Here is a 17,338-nt window from a genome sequence, read left to right on the forward strand (position 1 = left end):
ATTTATTTATTTATTTTTTGGAGCCAGGCATCAGTGAATCACACCTGTAATCCTAGCTACTCAGGAAGCTTTCTGTCTGGAGTAGTGGAGATAGGTAGGCAATAATGTAATTTCTTATTCAAGTTACAAAATTTTCTCCAATATACCACCAGAAAAACGAAGTGGCGCTGTGGCACAAGTGGTAGAGCCCTAGCCTTGAGCTAAACAACTGAGGGACAGTGCCCAGGCCCAGAGTTCAAGCCCCATGACTGACCTCCTCTCCAAAAAAATTTTTTTTGTTGGTATTGAGGCTTGAACTCAGGGCATGTGTGCTGTCCTTGAGCTCTTTGCTGAATGCTGGTGCTCTATCACTTTGATCCACAGCTCCACTTCCAGTTTTGTTCCTTTTTTGCGTACTTAATTGGAGATAGGAGTCTCACAGGCACTTTTCTGCCTGGCCTAGCTTTGAACTGGAATCCTCAGATCTCATTCACTTGAGTAGCTAGGACCTCAGGCGTGGGCTACCAGCACCCAACTAGATCAGCTATTATTTTGTTGAAGATATTTTTCAGTATTAAAAAGATAATTTGGGTGGGGCGCCGGGTGGCTCATACCTGTAATCCTAGCTACCTAGGAGGCTGAGATCTGAGGATTCTGGTTCAAAGCCAGCCTGGGCAGCAAAGTCCCTGAGACTCTTATCTCCAACTAACCACCAGAAGACTGGAAATGGCACTGTGGCTCAAGTGTTGGAGCACTTACCTTGAGCTAACAAACTCAGGGACAGTGCCCAGGCCCCAGAGTTCAAGCCCCACAACCAACAACAACAGAAAAAGATAATTTGGTTCGTACTTTGTTCTGTTTTTATTCAGTAATTTCAAGTCAATATTTGTACCAGTATTTGCTTTGTTTATTTATTTGGTTTTAATATATTGTCCTGGATGGTTATATTAAACTAAGTAATGCTAAAGTAGTGAAATTTTTGATAGGCTTTTGTCAGAGGCATTAAGTCATTTGTTGACTATTATTCCGCCTCTTACAGGATGACAGGCGATAAATGCTTATGTCTAATGTTTGTTTTTTGTATGTGTTACAAGGATATACTTGAATGTTGTATTTATTATATTAACATCTTATTAAAATACTCATGTATTCTAAAAGTTCCATGTTGAATTGTGTTTTCCTCCTCATCCTATCTCCATAACTAGAACAAGTTACCACAGAACCAAACTTCTAGTCCACCTTGGTCCTCAAACTTATTCTTAGAGCCTTCTGAGACATTGATGGATAAATTGCTGATTACTGATTATAGCCATTTACAATATTGCCTTCTGTCTGGAGTAGTGGAGATAGGTAGGCAATAATGTAATTTCTTATTCAATCTACAAAATTATTTTGTATTATCAGGGAAACAAAATGACCTAAGTGCTTAAAATTTTGCCCAATTCAGTTTATTTAGTTTCATTTTCTATTTCTCTAGTCTACTGAAGCTCTTACAATAAGTTTTGAGTGTGTTTAACTTTATCATTATGTTTTAAGAAGTGGGAAATACAAGGAAACATCTCAGAATTTTCTGTGAATGTGAATATTTTGTCGTCTTACAACCTTTTTAAATATAGCTTGTAAAATCTGCTGCACACAGATTTTATTTCACTTCTTAGGCCTTTGCTTATGTTTATATTCCTGCTTTGAATATTTTCTTTCCTGCATTATAAAAATGAGTAAACTTTGAGAACACAGTTCTAGGTATTACTTGTCTTGTCTGATTTATATTGATATATGTTTCCTTCAAATATATGATCACTGATTGTTTTGTTTCCTTTTCTCATAGATTAAGTATATCATATATAGTCTTATTTCTGTAGTAAGAAGGTTAGCTTTTTTGTGGGTAGCATTCAGTCTTATATTCTTCATTAACTAGAGTGTTGTTGTAACTACATGTAGTAAGTTCTTAACAAATACTTTCTCAATTAACAAATTATGGAAACTAGGTAGTATGATTTAATTTATAGTTAAATAATTATAGCTAATTACTGTTATAAATAGGTTAGTGAGGGTAAAATTAATCTGGTTACATATACATCTACTTGGTAAGTATTTGAAAAATCAATTAAATTTTGTTTTGTTTTGTTTTGTTGGTTATGGGTCTTATCTCTGGGTCTGGGCGCTGTCTCTGAACTCTTCAGCTCAAGGCTAGCACCTACAACTTGAGCCACAGGGCCACTTCCAGTTTTCTGGTGGTTAATTGGAGATGAGAGTCTGACAGACTTTCCTGCCTGGGCTAGCTTTGAACTGCAATCCTCAGATGTCAGCCGCCTGAGTAGCTAGGATTATAGGCATGAGCTATTGGCACCAGGCTTTTCTTTCTTTTTATTCAGGTACTAGGAATCAAACCTAGGACCTCACATATATCAGGCAAGTACCACTGGATTACATTCCAAGCCCAATGTGGTTTAGTGGTAGAGTGCTTTCCTACCATGCATGAAGTCCTGGGTTCAATTTCTCAGCACCGCATGAACAGAAAAAGCCAGAAGTGGTGCTGTTGCTGAAGTGGTAGAGTGCTAGCTTTGAGCATATGAAGCTCAGGAACAGTGCCCCCGTTCAAGTTCCAGGACTTGAAAAAACAAAAAACAACAACCAAAAAAGCCCCCAAACCAGCCTTTTAAAAGTATGTAGTGCTGACAAATATATACAAACAACTGCTTGCACTAATCAAGGCAGTAGTAACATGCTTACAGTTGTTTGTTCCTACCAGCAGTATATGAGGATTCCATGTGTCCCTCAATCCTTGAGATTCTCAATCTTTTAAAAATTATTTCTTGGACTGTGATTGTGGCTTTGTGGTAGAGTGCTTACCTACCATGCATAAGGCCATGGGTTCAATTCCTCAATACCACATAAACAAAAAAAAAAGTCGTTAAATAAAAAATATTAAAAAATAAAAATCATTTTTATTTAGTGTTGGGATGGAGTGGGGGGGGGGGGGGAGGGAAGAAAGATGGATCAAGCCTGGGGTCTTAAGCTTCATTCCCCTCTTTTTCTTTCTTTTTTTTTTTTTTTTTTGGTTGATTGTAAGTCTTTTGAACTCTTGGCCTGGGTGCCTTAGCTGAGCTATTCAGCTCAAGGCTAGTGTTCTACCACTTGAGCCACAGCACCACTTCCTGTTTTCTGGTGGTTAATTAATTGGAGATAAGCATCTCATTGACCCCCCCACCCCCACCCGCCCTTGAACCACCCCATCAGATCTCAGCCTCCTGAGTTGCTTGGATTACATGCATCAGCCACCTGTGCTGGGCTGTTGTTTTGTTTTTGAGATAGGATCTAGCTCTGTACCTCACTCATGCTATGAATCCTGTTCTCTTACCTCTTGTCTCTTGAGTGCTGAGGTGATTTGTGTACACACCATGCATAACACCTTGTCAGGCTTTTAAATTTTAGCTATTTGATCAAATGCTTATTGATATTTCATTGTTTTAATTTTGTGTTTTCCTGATGGATAATGATGTTTAACATCTTTGCATGGGCTTAATGTTCCTTTAAAATAAGGAAGAAAAGTTGACATGGGAAGTGGAAATACCTATCAATCACACAGAAATATGCCAATTAGGCAATTTTGTGGGATTAAGGAGATCTAAGCACATATTACATGGAATTTTTTAAGCTAAATTAAAGAAAATTATACAAAGGGGTTTCAATTCAGTGTGTCAGTTTATTTCATGGACTCTTGAAAGTAGATGAATGAGAGTATAGCATCCAGAAATCTGGGAATAGACTTGTTTAGAAGTTTACACAGTCATAAGGAAGGACTTCAAAGCCCTGTTTGAGATTAGGGGAAAGGATATCAAGATACAAACACGGATTTAGAGATCCATGTTGTTTATCTGTTTATGCTGAGATTAAGCCCAAGAGTTTTGTTTCAGTCAGTATTTTACTCACTCTTTATCTCAGGTTGGCCTCAAATGGCTGATTGTTTTTTTTTTAATTGCCTGAGTAGACAGCTTGTAGGCTATTTTGGAGAAAGGACAATGTTGCATCACTTTTGTGTTATAAGAAGACCCTTGACACCAAGTAATTTACAAAAGATAGTGGCTTAGATAGCTCACAGTACTGGAGGAGGTCCAAGGACAGGGTGCTGGTATCTTTTTGGCATCTGATGAGGGAAGGCATTTTGCTTCATCATAATATAGCAGAGAGTGAGACAGAGCAAGCATGCCGCAAAGAACTTGTTTTCGTAATAAAACTAATCCTATGAGAACCCATGCATCTATGAATGCATTCATTCTTCATAACTCAGTCATCTTCCAAATGTCTGACTTATCAAATGTCACTAATATATGACTCTAGGGATTAATTTTCTACTACATGAAGTTTGGGTGACAGACTTAAACTATAGCAAGAATTCTAGACAAGTAGAACAGTAAAGTTTTCAGTAGAGTATATCTAAAACATTGAAAGTAGTTTAGTCCTGCTGGAATAAAAAGTAAAACACAGCTGGGGGTCAAGTGGAAGAGCCCTATCCTGGAGCAAATAAAGCTCAGGGTGCTTGGACCCTGAGTTCAAGCCCCAGTACTGACACCAAAAATAAAATCAAAAGTAAGTAAGTATTTGAGAATAGGAAATTAAACTTGAGAGAGGTCATGATGACCATGTTATTCAGAAACAAAGACCTAAAATGAATACAGATTTAAACATTCTCTTTCAGTCTTATTCTCTTTGATTGTGGGTTTAAATTTTTTCCTTCCTTTTGTATCACCTCTTTCTACCATTGCACTAATTAAGGTACTTACATTATACCAATGTTAATAAAATTCAATAATAGTCTTTCTTTTGAGTTATAACCTCTGTTTTGTTGTTGTCATTGGTGCTGATAGTCATGGGCTTGCACTCTGGGCTTGGGCCCTGTCCTTGAGCTCTTTTGCTCAAGACTAGACTAATGCTTTTACACTTTGAGCCACAGTACCACTTCTAGTTTTCTGTTGGTTAATTGGAGATAAGAATCTCACAGACTTTCCTGCCAGGACTGGCTTTGAACTGGGATCCTCAGATTTCAGCCTCCTGAGTAGCTAGGATTACAGGCCTTAGCCACCAGCATCAGGCCTGTTTCTTTTCTTTTTTAAAAATAAGGTTTCAGCTGTGTAGTTTAGGCTGATCTTTCTCTCTCAGCCTTCTTGGTGCTGGGATTATACCACTGTGCTCATCAAGTTACAATCTTGTAAACTTTTTTTTTTTTTGGGTCCAGTCATGGGGGCTGAACTCTGGGCCTGGGTGCTGTCCCTCAGCTCTTCAGCTCAAGGCTAGCGCTCTACCACTTGAGCCACAGCGCCACTTCTGACTTTTTTCTTTCTGCTTATGTGGTGCTGAGGAATCGAACCCAGGGCCTAATGCATGCAAGGCAAGCACTCTACCACTGAGCCACCTTCCCAGCCCACAATCTTGTAAACTTCTGAAGTATAACGTACATATAGGAAATATATAAGCGATCAGTTTGCAAACTTTCTGAGGTATGGATCATATACACACCTTTATGACACTTCCAGGAGTGTCATGTGGCCTTTTGCCTAGCCATCATTACCCCAAGTGTAACCACCATTCTGACTTACAACTTACAGAAAAGTTTTACATGTTTGAATCTTAGCATGTTGTATTTATATTGGTTGTATATCCAGAAATATTTTTAAATTTTTATTTATTTATTGCCAATCCTGGAGCTTGAACTCAGGACCTGGGAACTGCTCTAAACTTCTTTTGCACAAGGCTAGCACTCTACCACTTAAACCACAGGGGCCACTTGTGGCTTTTTCTGTGTTTGTGGTACTAAGGAATTGAACCCAGGGCTTCATACATACTAAGCAAGCACTCTATCACTAAGCCACATTCCCAGCCCATTTGTATTCGTTTTTAAAACTGAAACCAGGGCTCATGCATTTCTATGGAATTTCATCAACTTTAGGTTTATGTATTTATCATCTTTCAGTTCTATTGTAATCAAGATGTAGCTTAATTTCATCATCATCAAGGTTCCTGGCAATGTGCTGTAATAGCCATAACCTCCCACTCTACTCTCCTACCTCTTGAGTTTTGGCAACCACTAATCTGTTCATCTCTACTAGTTTTGGCATTTTAAGAATGTTTATATCCAGGTGCCTGTGGCACATACCTATAATCCTACCTTCTCTGGAGGCTAAGATCTGAAAGCCAGCCCAGGCAAGAAAATCTATGAGATTCTTATAGTAAGATCTGGAGGGTTGAGGGTAAAAGCCTGCCTGTGAAAGAAAGTCTAGACTGGGGTGTATTGGATTTTTTGTTGCAGGTTCTGGGGCTTGAACTCAGGGCCTGGGTGCTGTCCCTGAGCTTTTTTTTTCTGTCAATACTAACACTCTACCACTCAAGCCACAGCTCCATTTCTGGCTGTTTGTAGGCTTTCAACTGTGACCCGCAGAACTCATCAGTATCCTGAGTAGTTAGGATTACAGTCAAGAGCCACTGGTGAATGCTCAGCTTTTTTTTTTTTTTTTTTTAAATAAGCCCTCACTTCAACCAGGATTTGAACTCAGTCCTCCTACCTCTCTTAAGTGTGCACCACCAGCACACCCACCTATAACTTCCTACCCTATTTGCTTAAGATTCTGTTTGCTTTTCCCTGCAAGGAGATAAAGTTCCCTGATATTTTTATCTGAACTGCTGTTAATGCATGTACCATTTATTTAACATTTAAATAATTTTATGTGTGCATGCATGTCTGTTTTTAGATTGAATCTTGTAAGATTTTCTTTTGCCATCAACATTTTTTTTGCATACTATCAATTAAGAATGAGGCTAATTTAAGAATTGATTATGGAGTTGCTAAAGAGATATTAAGCTGAAATAAAACACTAGTAAGAAGCCAGAAGATAGACCAGATGGCACCAGTTCACAAATTTAAACTGGGACTATATAACTAGAGAGGCTTAGGGCAAGCTGGGAAAGGATCTGATAGATAAATTTTGGAAGGGCTTAGTTGACATGCTTACATTTCTTTCTATTCTTAAGAGAAACAGCTTAGTTCCCGCAGTTCAGACCTACCATTGGAGTTGCTATTAATATTTTTTGAACTAGTATAGAAATATGTACAGTAATGCTTGAAGAAATATAGCCTCTTGTATCAGAGGTAAATAATAGACTGAATTTAACATATTTAATTTAATTTTATCAGAAAGTAGTGAAATTGGTCTTACTATTTGATGTTTTAGAAATTTATTTTTAACTTCTAAGGAAACATTGAAAAGTGATACAAACTACTGTAATAATATGACAAAAAGTTATAGTTGACATGTTCAGGTCTTTATAGAAACAAGACCACACATTACATTTGGGTTCATAAGTATTATAAATTTCTCTTCCTTTTTTCCTTTTTAAATTTTGTTATTAATATGAGACTTAAAATATCTTCCAATCTATGGCTTATTCTTTGTTTTGTTTCTAACAATTTTCTTGATGAAGAAATTGAATCATTTGTCCCGTACATTTTCCCACATTCTGGATTTTGTTAATTATATCCTTATTTTGTTGATTGCATCTGAATTTTGCTGATTGAATACAGCATGTCCTTTTCTCCTTGTTTCTTGTAAATTAGATGATAAATTTTTATATTTTCAAAAACAACATTTTAGAATATCTATTTGGATATCTATTTAGACCCTCTAATCTGGATTGTGTGTTGATGATTAATTTAGAGATCGTACTTAAAAAGTATTAATTACTGTACCTATGAAAAAAATCAAGATTCTAATTTATAGGTAGGGACAGGTGCCTCATACCTGTAATCCTAGATACTTGAGAGGCAGAGATTGGGAGGATCAAGGGAGCATGGGCAGAAATGTTCCAGAGACTCCATCTCAATAAGTAGCTGGATGAGGCTGTACTCACCTGCCACTCCAGCTGCATTGGAGTCTAAAATTAGGAGGATGGTGGTTCAGGCTGGTCTGGTTAAACAAGGAGACCCTGTCTCCAAAATAACCAGAGCTAAAAGGGCAAAGGTGTGGCTCAAGTGGTAGAGTGGCTAGCATATGCAACTCCAATTGAAACTCTCATGCCAAGAAAAAAATAGAAGATTATAATGCTTACAGAAAAGCTTGCTATTGTTTGTTTACTTGAACTCAGGGCTTAGATGCTGTCCCTAAGACTCTCTGTGCTCAAGGCTATGGTTTGAGCCACAGCAGCACTTCCAGCTTTTTCTGAGTAGTTTATTGGAGATAAGAGTCTCATGAACTTTCCTGCCCAGGCTGGCTTTGAACTGTGATCCTCAATCTCAGCCTCCTGAGTAGCTAGAATTACAGGTGTAACTCACTGGTGCCCACTGCTATTTTTTAGGTAACATAAATAGTGTAATATTAACTTCTTCAAGTTGTAAGAGGAAACCAATCCTTTACACATGTGAAGAAGGTGAAGTGAAACAATCACTTCAAGCAAAAACTGAAAACAAATGTAAGGGCAAAACTCCAAAACAAAAGTTACCTAATATGCTCCTAGTTCATTTTATTCCTTCCTCTTCAAAAGCAAATGTTTTTTTCTTGTTGTTTGTTTGATTTTTTTGTTTGTTTTTGGTTTGTCATGGGGCTTGAACTCCGGGCCTGGGCAGTCCCTGCGCTCTTTAGTCAAGGTGAGCACTTTACCACTTGAGCCACAGTGCCACTTCCAGTTTTCTGGTGGTTAATTGGAGATAAGAGTTGCATGGAGGGCTGGGAAGGTGGCTCAGTGGTAGAGTGCTTGCCTTGCATGCCTGAGGCTCTGGGTTCGATTCCTCAGCACCCCATAAGCAAAAAGAAAAAAGCCAGAAGTGGCGCTGTGCTCAAGTGGTAGAGCTCTAGCCTTGAGCTGAAGAGCTGAGGGACAGCGCCCAGGCCCAGAGTTCAGGCCCCACGACTGGACCCAAAAACAAAAAAAGAGTTGCATAGACTTTCCTGCTAGGGCTGGCATTGAACCTTGATCCTCAGATCTCAGCCTCCTGAGTACTTAGGATTATGGACCACTGGCACCCGGCTAAAAGCAAGTCTTATCAGTTGGAGAAAAAAAATGTATATATTAAACAAAAATAAAAAGAAATCACTAACGTTTTACACATTTTACAAAAATTATACAGCTAGTTTCTGTTTTTCAAACATGGAAATTTAAAAGTAGCATACATGTTTATTAGAAAGTTTAGGAGAGGGCTGGGAAGGTGGCTCAGTGGTAGAGTGCTTGCCTTGCATGCCTGAGGCCCTGCGTTCGATTCCTCAGCACCACATAAACAAAAAAAAAAAGCCGGAAGTGGTGCTGTGGCTCAAGTGGTAGAGCGCTAGCCTTGAGCTGAAGAGCTGAGGGACAGCGTCCAGGCCCAGAGTTCAGGCCCCATGACTGGACCCAAAAAAAAAAACCAAAAACAAAAACAAAAAAAAAAACATTGTTTAAAAAGAAAGTTTAGGAGAGGGGCTGGGGGTTTAGCCCAGCGGAAGGGCGCCCGCCCGGCGAGCACATGGCCCCGGGTTTGGTCCTCAGCCCTGGAAAAGAAAAGAAAAAAAAGACAAAAGTTTAGGAGAACTGAAATGTATAGTGAATTATCTTTTGAGGAATTATTTCTGTGTGTGTGTGTGTGTGTGTGCACACGTGTGTACACATGCCTACATGCCTGCCATACTGCAGCTTGAACCCAGGACTTTGCATTGTTGGCTTTTTCACTTAAAGCCTGACTACTTGAACCATGCCTCTAGTAGCAGAAACAAATTATTATGAAACAACTATGTATTTATTTGCCTTTTATCTATATAGGCTTTTCTTTTTACCTTGAAATACATTTTATTTTTGTGTTATTAGTGTTGGAACCCAGGATGTCAGGCTTTTTACTCATAAGCTGTACCAGTGAGCTACATTCTCAGCCAAACTGTATAGTATTTCCTTCCCTCCCCTCCCCTCCCCTCCTCACCCTTGCCTTCCCCATCTTTTTCCATAGACCTGGGGATTAAACCCAAACTCAGAGCCTTGCATAGGCAGGAGCCCTACCACTGAGTTATATTCTCAGCCCTCAAGCTTGCTTATGTCTTCTATTTTATATTCTCTTTCTTTGGAACCTCTGTTCACAGGGTCTCTTGTGCTTGAAACCTGAGAGTCTCCTCAAAAAGTCTGGAGATCATTTAGCCACAATGCCATTATATGTATGTTTTTGAAAATTGTTCCATGTTTTGTTTTTTGAGGAATTACATCTGTTTAGTACGAGACATCTTTTATCCCTTTATACTATTTTTAAAACATTACTCTCAGTAGAGAAACTCTACTCTTTACTATCTAAGAGATGTGTAGTAGCCAGGTTATCCTTCTCTCTTCCTATTTTGGAAATGATTATTTCTACTCATGTCCACAAACTAGTGATACAATAAATGTGCTTATTTATGTGCAGTTAATGTTTTGAAATAAATTCCCCAAAGTGGTTGAGTGAATAATTGGAAAAATTATTTCACCTAGAGAAGAAACTGACTCCCCATTTCTGTTTTAAAGCATCCTATTTTTAGCCCAGATCTCTTTCCTGTTTGCCTCATTAAGGAAAATGGGAGTGATGGTATTAAAACTTTGTAATTCCTTAAAATGTGTGAAGTGCGTTCATAAGGTTATATGCCATATCTTTTTCCAATTTGCTTTATTTCACTTTTTAGTTGCTAGTGTGGACCCAGTAACATCACAGCTTGCTATTAGAATATGACCTTTGATTAGAGAATTCATTAATAGTATAAATTCTTAAGTTTGCCCAATACTGAAATATAGTATGTAAAGATTTCCATATATTTCTCATAGTTGCTCTCCGATATCACGTGATACATTCTGATTTCCTTTTATTTTTGAATAGTTATATATGAGTGTCATAGACTTTCCTGCCCAGCTTGGCTTTGAACAGAGATCCTCAGATCTCAGCCTCCTAAAATAGCTAGGATTACAGAGGTGAGCACCTTGCTTGGCTATTATCATTATTATTCAGGATTAAATTAGTACATTTTAAATACTTAGAATAATGTCTGACACCTAGGAAGTACTAATTATATGTTATTTTTTATTAATGGTACAATTTTCCACTAGTGATTACTTACTTACTTAATTAATTTATTTATTTTGTCGGTCGTGAGACTTGAACTCTGGGCCTGCCTGAGCGCTGCTCCTCAGCATTTCAGCTCAAGGCTAGCGCTCTACCACTTGAGCTACAGCTCCACTTCTGGTTTTCTGGTGGTTTATTGGAGATAAGAGTTTCATGGACTTTCCTGCCTGGGCTGGCTTTGAACCTCAATCCTCAGATCTCAACCTCCTGAGTTGCTAGGATTACAGGCAGGAGCCACGGGTGCCTGGCTACTATTTTTTTTTTTTATCAGTACCATCTGTTTCTTGTCCTTAGCGGCCCTTTGCATTTAATATCTCAGACTGATTTTTCTAGAATACTGTTCACATAGTATTTTTCTATCTTGTGACCTTTTGTGCCCAAAAGAAAAACAAAACAAAAAAACAGTGAGCTTTGATGCTGCTATCAGAGAAGTAGCTAGGGATACTTTGAAAAAATGGCATTAATGAAAAAGACAAACATGATTTTTGATGCAGTTAAATTTTGTTTCAGTTAACTAAAGGCATTGCTCATTAAAATGATTTCATTTTTTTATAGGAAAAAAAGTTGTAGCAGTAGTCAAATTGGCTGGATAGCCATTTGTTTCTAGTAAAAAAAACCCTAAAATTTTATCTGAAAAGCTTAGCAATTAAAATAATACAAAGTGTAAAAGTGAGAAAGATTTTTTGAGTTTTTTATATTATGAAAATAAATGTTTTCATTTAAATACACACAAGGAAGTTTCATTTCTGTTTTTTTCTTGTTTTTCTATTTTTGAAATAACAGCTTTTTGTTATGAAAATCATAAGACTTCATCCAGTTTCTTAGAAGCACACTTTTTAATTTTTCATTTGAAGTTCTGTTTATCAGCTAATTCAGCATTTTAAATATTTTTATGTACAATTTGGTGGAGAAACATTTTTCTTAAGTAATTATTGCATCAGATTTATTTTATAGTAGTGATAGCCACATTGAAGTCATTTAATCACTTTTTCAGTTTCCAGATTTTCTAAAATTAGATTTTTATGCATATTTTTCAAAAACTTTATACAGAAAATGGCAAAGTGAGAGTTAATGTGTTATATGAAGGGAAGAACAGTCCATTGGGGGTTAAATTGCAGAGTCTAATGGAATAATAACTGGTAGCACCATCTGCTGGCCTACTTCCGCAGAAGGAGTCAGTATTTTTAACGACATCTCTAATATTCATGCTGATGCATTTTGATGCTTTGTGCATTCATTTCTTTCTGTGCTTTGTTGGAATCTGGCTATCTGCTTACAGCTATTGAGGAAACGCGGCTTTTTAGGAGCGTTTACAGCCTTTATCATACCTAAACAGGATGAACAGTAGATATAAACTTGCCAAGCCAGGAATGTGTTGATAAATCAAAATGTGTATTTGTGGAGGGTTGTGCATCTCTTGGTTGCAGCTTGCAAAATAGGCCATTTAGGAATCTTCTTTCAATGCTTTTTTCTTGAGCACTGCCTGGGGTGGTGAAAAAGCAGAGGGCAAGCCTTTGTCTGACGCCAAAAATGTCTTCAGTGAAGAGGCCAAGAGGAAGGGTAAGTGAAAGCCTGAATGAGTGGGAGGAGGAGGGGTTCTTTGGGCTAAAAGGCTAATGGGATTGAATAACCTTCCTTATTACTGGCTGCTGCTGCGGGAGTCGTACTGCATCGCCATCTTGAGCTTGTTGCTGTTTTCTCGAGTCTTGGTTATTTGTTATAGCCTATAGGCCTTGAGGTGGCATTTTAGCGAGCGATTCTAAGCCCTCCGTCCTTTCCCAGTGCTGCAGCACTGCTATGAAACCTTTAATGAAGCAGGTATAGAAAAGGTATCCAGTAAAGCACACTGGAATCAGCATGAAAATGTGTTTGGAAATTCCTGATGTTTTTTTTCTTTGCTATAGTCAGAGGCATGTTTACGGGTAAGAACATAACAAAACTGTGATCTAAGTATATGTGGATGAATGTGTGTTTGAAGAGGAAATTCTTTTTTAAATGGTCTTGATCTGTTTCCTGTGATATGCTAAAGTATTAATTGTAATAATATGAAACAAAAAGAGTATTTCTTTTCCAAATTGCTTGTACAAAATAATTGTGATATAGAAAACAAAAAAATTCACATTTAACTCTTTCATGGGGAAACTAAAACTTTGTCTAATTTTAAGTATGAGAGTGTCTGTTTACTAACTACGTTGGTGCATTAAAATGATTTAAATTCCCTTCCTTGTCTTAGAGTAGAAGCTTTATTTTCCTAAAATCCATAATAACTGTTAGGAATAGTGATTCCAAGCTAAAGTTGCTATTTCAAATTTACTAATGGTTTTTAGAGTTTTGGAGTAAAGAGGAAACAAAATACTTATTCCAAAATATCTATATAATAAAATTTAAAACAACTTTATTTTCAAGACACAGTCTGAATCAACTAACCAAGAATGTTATAAAAATTAGCATTGAATCTATATCTTTCTTCATTTTCAACATGGCAGTTGAGATGTTTATATTTAACACTAATTTCTACATAAGCAAAATGTCTTTAAATGTATTTGTAGTACTCACATATTTGCACATGCAATTTTACTTCTCGAGGCTGAATTTTAAATTTGTAGATATTTATTTCAGGTTTTTTTCAATGTACTTTTGTGGATTCTATAAAAAAATATTTTGATTTTCCTAGCCTCCATCTTCCAAGAAGAGTGATGGTTCTGGGACATATACTAAGTTGCAGAATACCCAGGTGAGGGTCATGTCTGAGAAGAAGCAGAGAAAAAAAGTGGAATCAGAAAGCAAGCAAGAAAAGGCTAATCGTATTATATCAGAGGCCATAGCAAGAGCAAAGGAACGTGGGGAGCGCAATATTCCACGGGTAATGAGTCCTGAAAACTTTCCTAGTGCTTCAGTTGAAGGAAAAGAGGAAAAGAAAGGTAGAAGGATGAAATCTAAACCAAAGGACAAAGACAGCAGAAAAACAAAAACTTGTTCTAAGTTAAAAGAGAAGACAAAAATTGGGTAAGTTGTTTATTAAATTTAAAATTTCTATTAATTTTTTAAGTGCAACTTGTATAGCCTACTTATGATTTGAGTGTAATATTTTCTTCGACATTAGAGTTTTACATAGCTAGATTACCATGTATACCTTATTTCTTTTCCAATAAATGAGGTAATACTCTTGGATCTCCTAAATTTTACTATTCTGTGAATTCATAGTTTAGGACTTTAGTATTAAAAAAGAATACAAAGCAGAAAAAGTAAACAAAAAAAAAATCTGTTACACCAGTTCCAAATTTACTTTCTTTACAAGACATACATTGAAATTCTTTATAACATTTCTTTACTTTTTAGTCATACTGTACCTACCAGAGCATCTAATTGTTTAGGAACATAAAATACTGTATTTTCTAAACCCAGCAAATCAACAATTATTGAATAGTTCAACAATAACACTAAGTAGCTCTTGGCATTTACCTATTTACTACCCTACAATCTCTAATTTCCTTTATGTAATAAAGAGGCCAGGTAAGGATTAATGCTCCAAGAGAATTACAAGGTCAAGGATTTGTTTCATGCGAACACATACTTTTTGCTTTTTATTTGTTTGTTTGTTTTTGTTTTTTAAGGATCAAATGTGAAGCCTTGTGAATGCTAGGCAAATTCTATACCTGAGCCACACCACCAGTCCAATCCTATATGTTTTCATTTGCTTGTTTAACATAGTTTCAAAGTATAAAATATAGCAAGAATTCTTTGCTTTTTATGTATATTTGTTTTGCATAACCTAAGACCAACATATCTGAATTTAGAATAATTTAGAATTATTTTTGCAGTATTACGTAGTCAGTTGAAGGTCTTTGTTAAATTTTATATAATTATATAAAACATTTTATAATTTAATATAAAGCTAATCTAAGTTTTCTGTTGCCACAAAAAGCATACAACAAAGAACATCCTTGTTAAGATAATTTTTATTTGTTCAAGAAATTATTATCAAATTTAATTATTTAGTTTGCTTACATTTTATCCAAACATTTATATGGTATGGTCTCTATTGTTATAAAAAAAAACAGTAAGTAATACTATTGTTGATTTTGCACTTTATTTGCAGAAGCTAAAGCAAAATTTGAAAATTAGATGTCACTACATTTTTTTTTTACATTTTATTTTTTGAAATTGTTATTATAAAGATGATATACAGAGGGGTTATATTTTCATAGGTCAGGTAATGCGTACATTTCTTTTGGGACAATCTCACCCCTTTCTTCACTTCTCCTAGTTTTTACCCTCCCATTCACATTTATTTTGGAAAGGATTTTGTATAAAAGTATTTTTGCAAAATTACATGTAGTTTTAATTAAGGAAACATTTAATCTTTTGCTCTATTAAAAGTTAAATATAGTAAATGTTTTCCAATTTTAATTTGTTCAGAGAAGGCAGAGTTTAGTATAGTATTTAAGAGGATAATACTTTGAACAGTGCAAATAAGAAAAGTTGGATAAACATCAAAATTATAGTAGCTTTCTTTAAATTTGAGTGAGAAGAGGACTGACAAGCAGCTAAAGTCAAACAATACCAGCAGCAAATCTGGTTTAATAAATGTACAAAAGGAAAAATTATAAATTAAATTAGATAGAAACATAGATTTTTCTTTCTAAAAATGTAAAATAATACGAATGGGAATAGTAGCATTGCAGTGAATATTGACTAATTTTTTAAGTTATATTTTTGTTGAAGTACATTAATTATTTACTTTTTTTTCTCAGATAAAGTCTAGGTAGGCAGTCCTGGCTGATCTCAAATCCAGGATCCTCCTGTTTCAGGTTCCTGAGTACTGGGAATACAGCTATAATAAGTTTTAATATTACACAGCACTGATCAGTTTAGGCTTTGTTGTTGTTTTTTAAAAGGTATCAATGTCAAGAAAAAAAAAATTTTTTTTTCGGTCGGTCGTGGGGCTTGAATTCTGTGCCTGGGCACTGTCCCTGCACGCTTCAACTCAAGGCGAGCACTCTACCACTTGAGCCACAGCGCCACTTCCGGTTTTCTAGTGGCTTATTGGAGATAAGGGTCTCATGGACTTTCCTGCCCGGGCTGTCTTTGAACCATGATCCTCAGATCTCAGCCTCCTGAGTAGCTAGGATTACAGGCGTGAGCCACAGGCGCCGGGCAAGAAAAATTATTTTTAGAGAACATTGTACTAGAAATTTTGTTTTGTTCTGGTACTTGGGGCTTGAGAGTTCTGGGTGCTGCTTCTTAGCCTTTTTTTATTTTTTGCTCAAGTCCAGCACACTACTTGAGCCCACAGCTACACTTCAAACTTTTTTGATGGTTAATTGGAGATGAGAATCTCATAAGCTTTCCTGCCTAGACTGGGTTCAAACCACAGTTCTCAGCTCTTAGCCTCCTGAGTACCGAGGATTACAGGCATGAGATACCTGTACATTACTTAAAATATGTTTAGTTGTTTTGGTTAAATACATGGAAAGATACTGGGTAGTTTGCTACAAACAAAAACATAAAGTATAGACTGTTGGGAGGGGCTTGTGGCGGTGGGTGTTTTGTATATGCTAATAAAGTATTCTACCTCAGAAATATCCCCAGCTGTAAGCCTTTTTATTAGAGGAATTTGTAAGCTGCAGGTAAGTAAAATTGGAGGAAAGCAATCTTGATCATCTTCAGCCAAGAACAAGAATTATCATGCTGGAGACAAAAAGAGTATAGGCAAAATTTTTGTAAAATGCAAAGTTCCAATGTCAGTTAATTTAAGTATTTCATTACTGAGCTAGTAACTGCTTGCTAGTAAAGTATTAATAATTATACTTTATCATTTTGAATTTACTGTTTTTTTTTTTAATTGTTTTTTACGTATTTATTTTTTGCCATGCTGGGGCTTGAATCAGGGCCTGAGGTATGCCTAGCTTTTTTCACTCAAGGCTAACACTCTACCATTTGAGCCATAGCTTCACTTCCCGCTTTTGGAAGGTTAACTGTATACAGAGGCTCAGGGACTTTCTTTTTCAGGCTGACTTCAAAGCACCTTTCTTCTAGCTCAGCCTCCTGAGTAGCTATTATTATAGACACAAAGCATGGGAGCTTTGCTGAGTTAATAGCATTCAAAACAGATAAGACAATACCTGGAATTGTTCAGAAAGTGTCAGTTATGAGAAAATAAGTAGCATCTAGCTATTTAAGGAAGCAGATAAAACCAGAAGCCATGCACATTTTTTTCTTTTGGTTTTTTTTTTTTTTTTTTGGCTTTGTTTGGTCAGTTTTGGG

At 36.5% G+C, this 17,338-nt stretch overlaps 1 protein-coding gene across 7 annotated transcripts in view; it reads left to right on the forward strand.

The window, feature by feature from the left end:
- The window catches only part of Chd9 (chromodomain helicase DNA binding protein 9), a 150,690-nt gene that overhangs the window by 27,231 nt on the left and 106,121 nt on the right, over positions 1–17,338 (forward strand). For 4 of the 7 annotated variants that reach the window (XM_042689983.1, XM_042689985.1, XM_042689984.1 and 1 more), the window contains exon 3: positions 13,746–14,077. In XM_042689983.1, coding sequence (XP_042545917.1) covers positions 13,746–14,077 — 332 coding nt within the window. Of the gene's footprint in view, positions 1–12,351; positions 12,632–12,791; positions 12,994–13,745; positions 14,078–17,338 lie in introns of those variants that run through there. The other 3 variants (XM_042689987.1, XM_042689988.1, XM_042689989.1) reach the window with 2 other exon arrangements.

The sequence above is a fragment of the Dipodomys spectabilis genome, unplaced genomic scaffold (genome assembly GCF_019054845.1).
Source record: "Dipodomys spectabilis isolate Male_0828 unplaced genomic scaffold, ASM1905484v1 ptg000130l, whole genome shotgun sequence".
In the NCBI taxonomy this organism is placed as follows: domain Eukaryota; kingdom Metazoa; phylum Chordata; class Mammalia; order Rodentia; family Heteromyidae; genus Dipodomys; species Dipodomys spectabilis.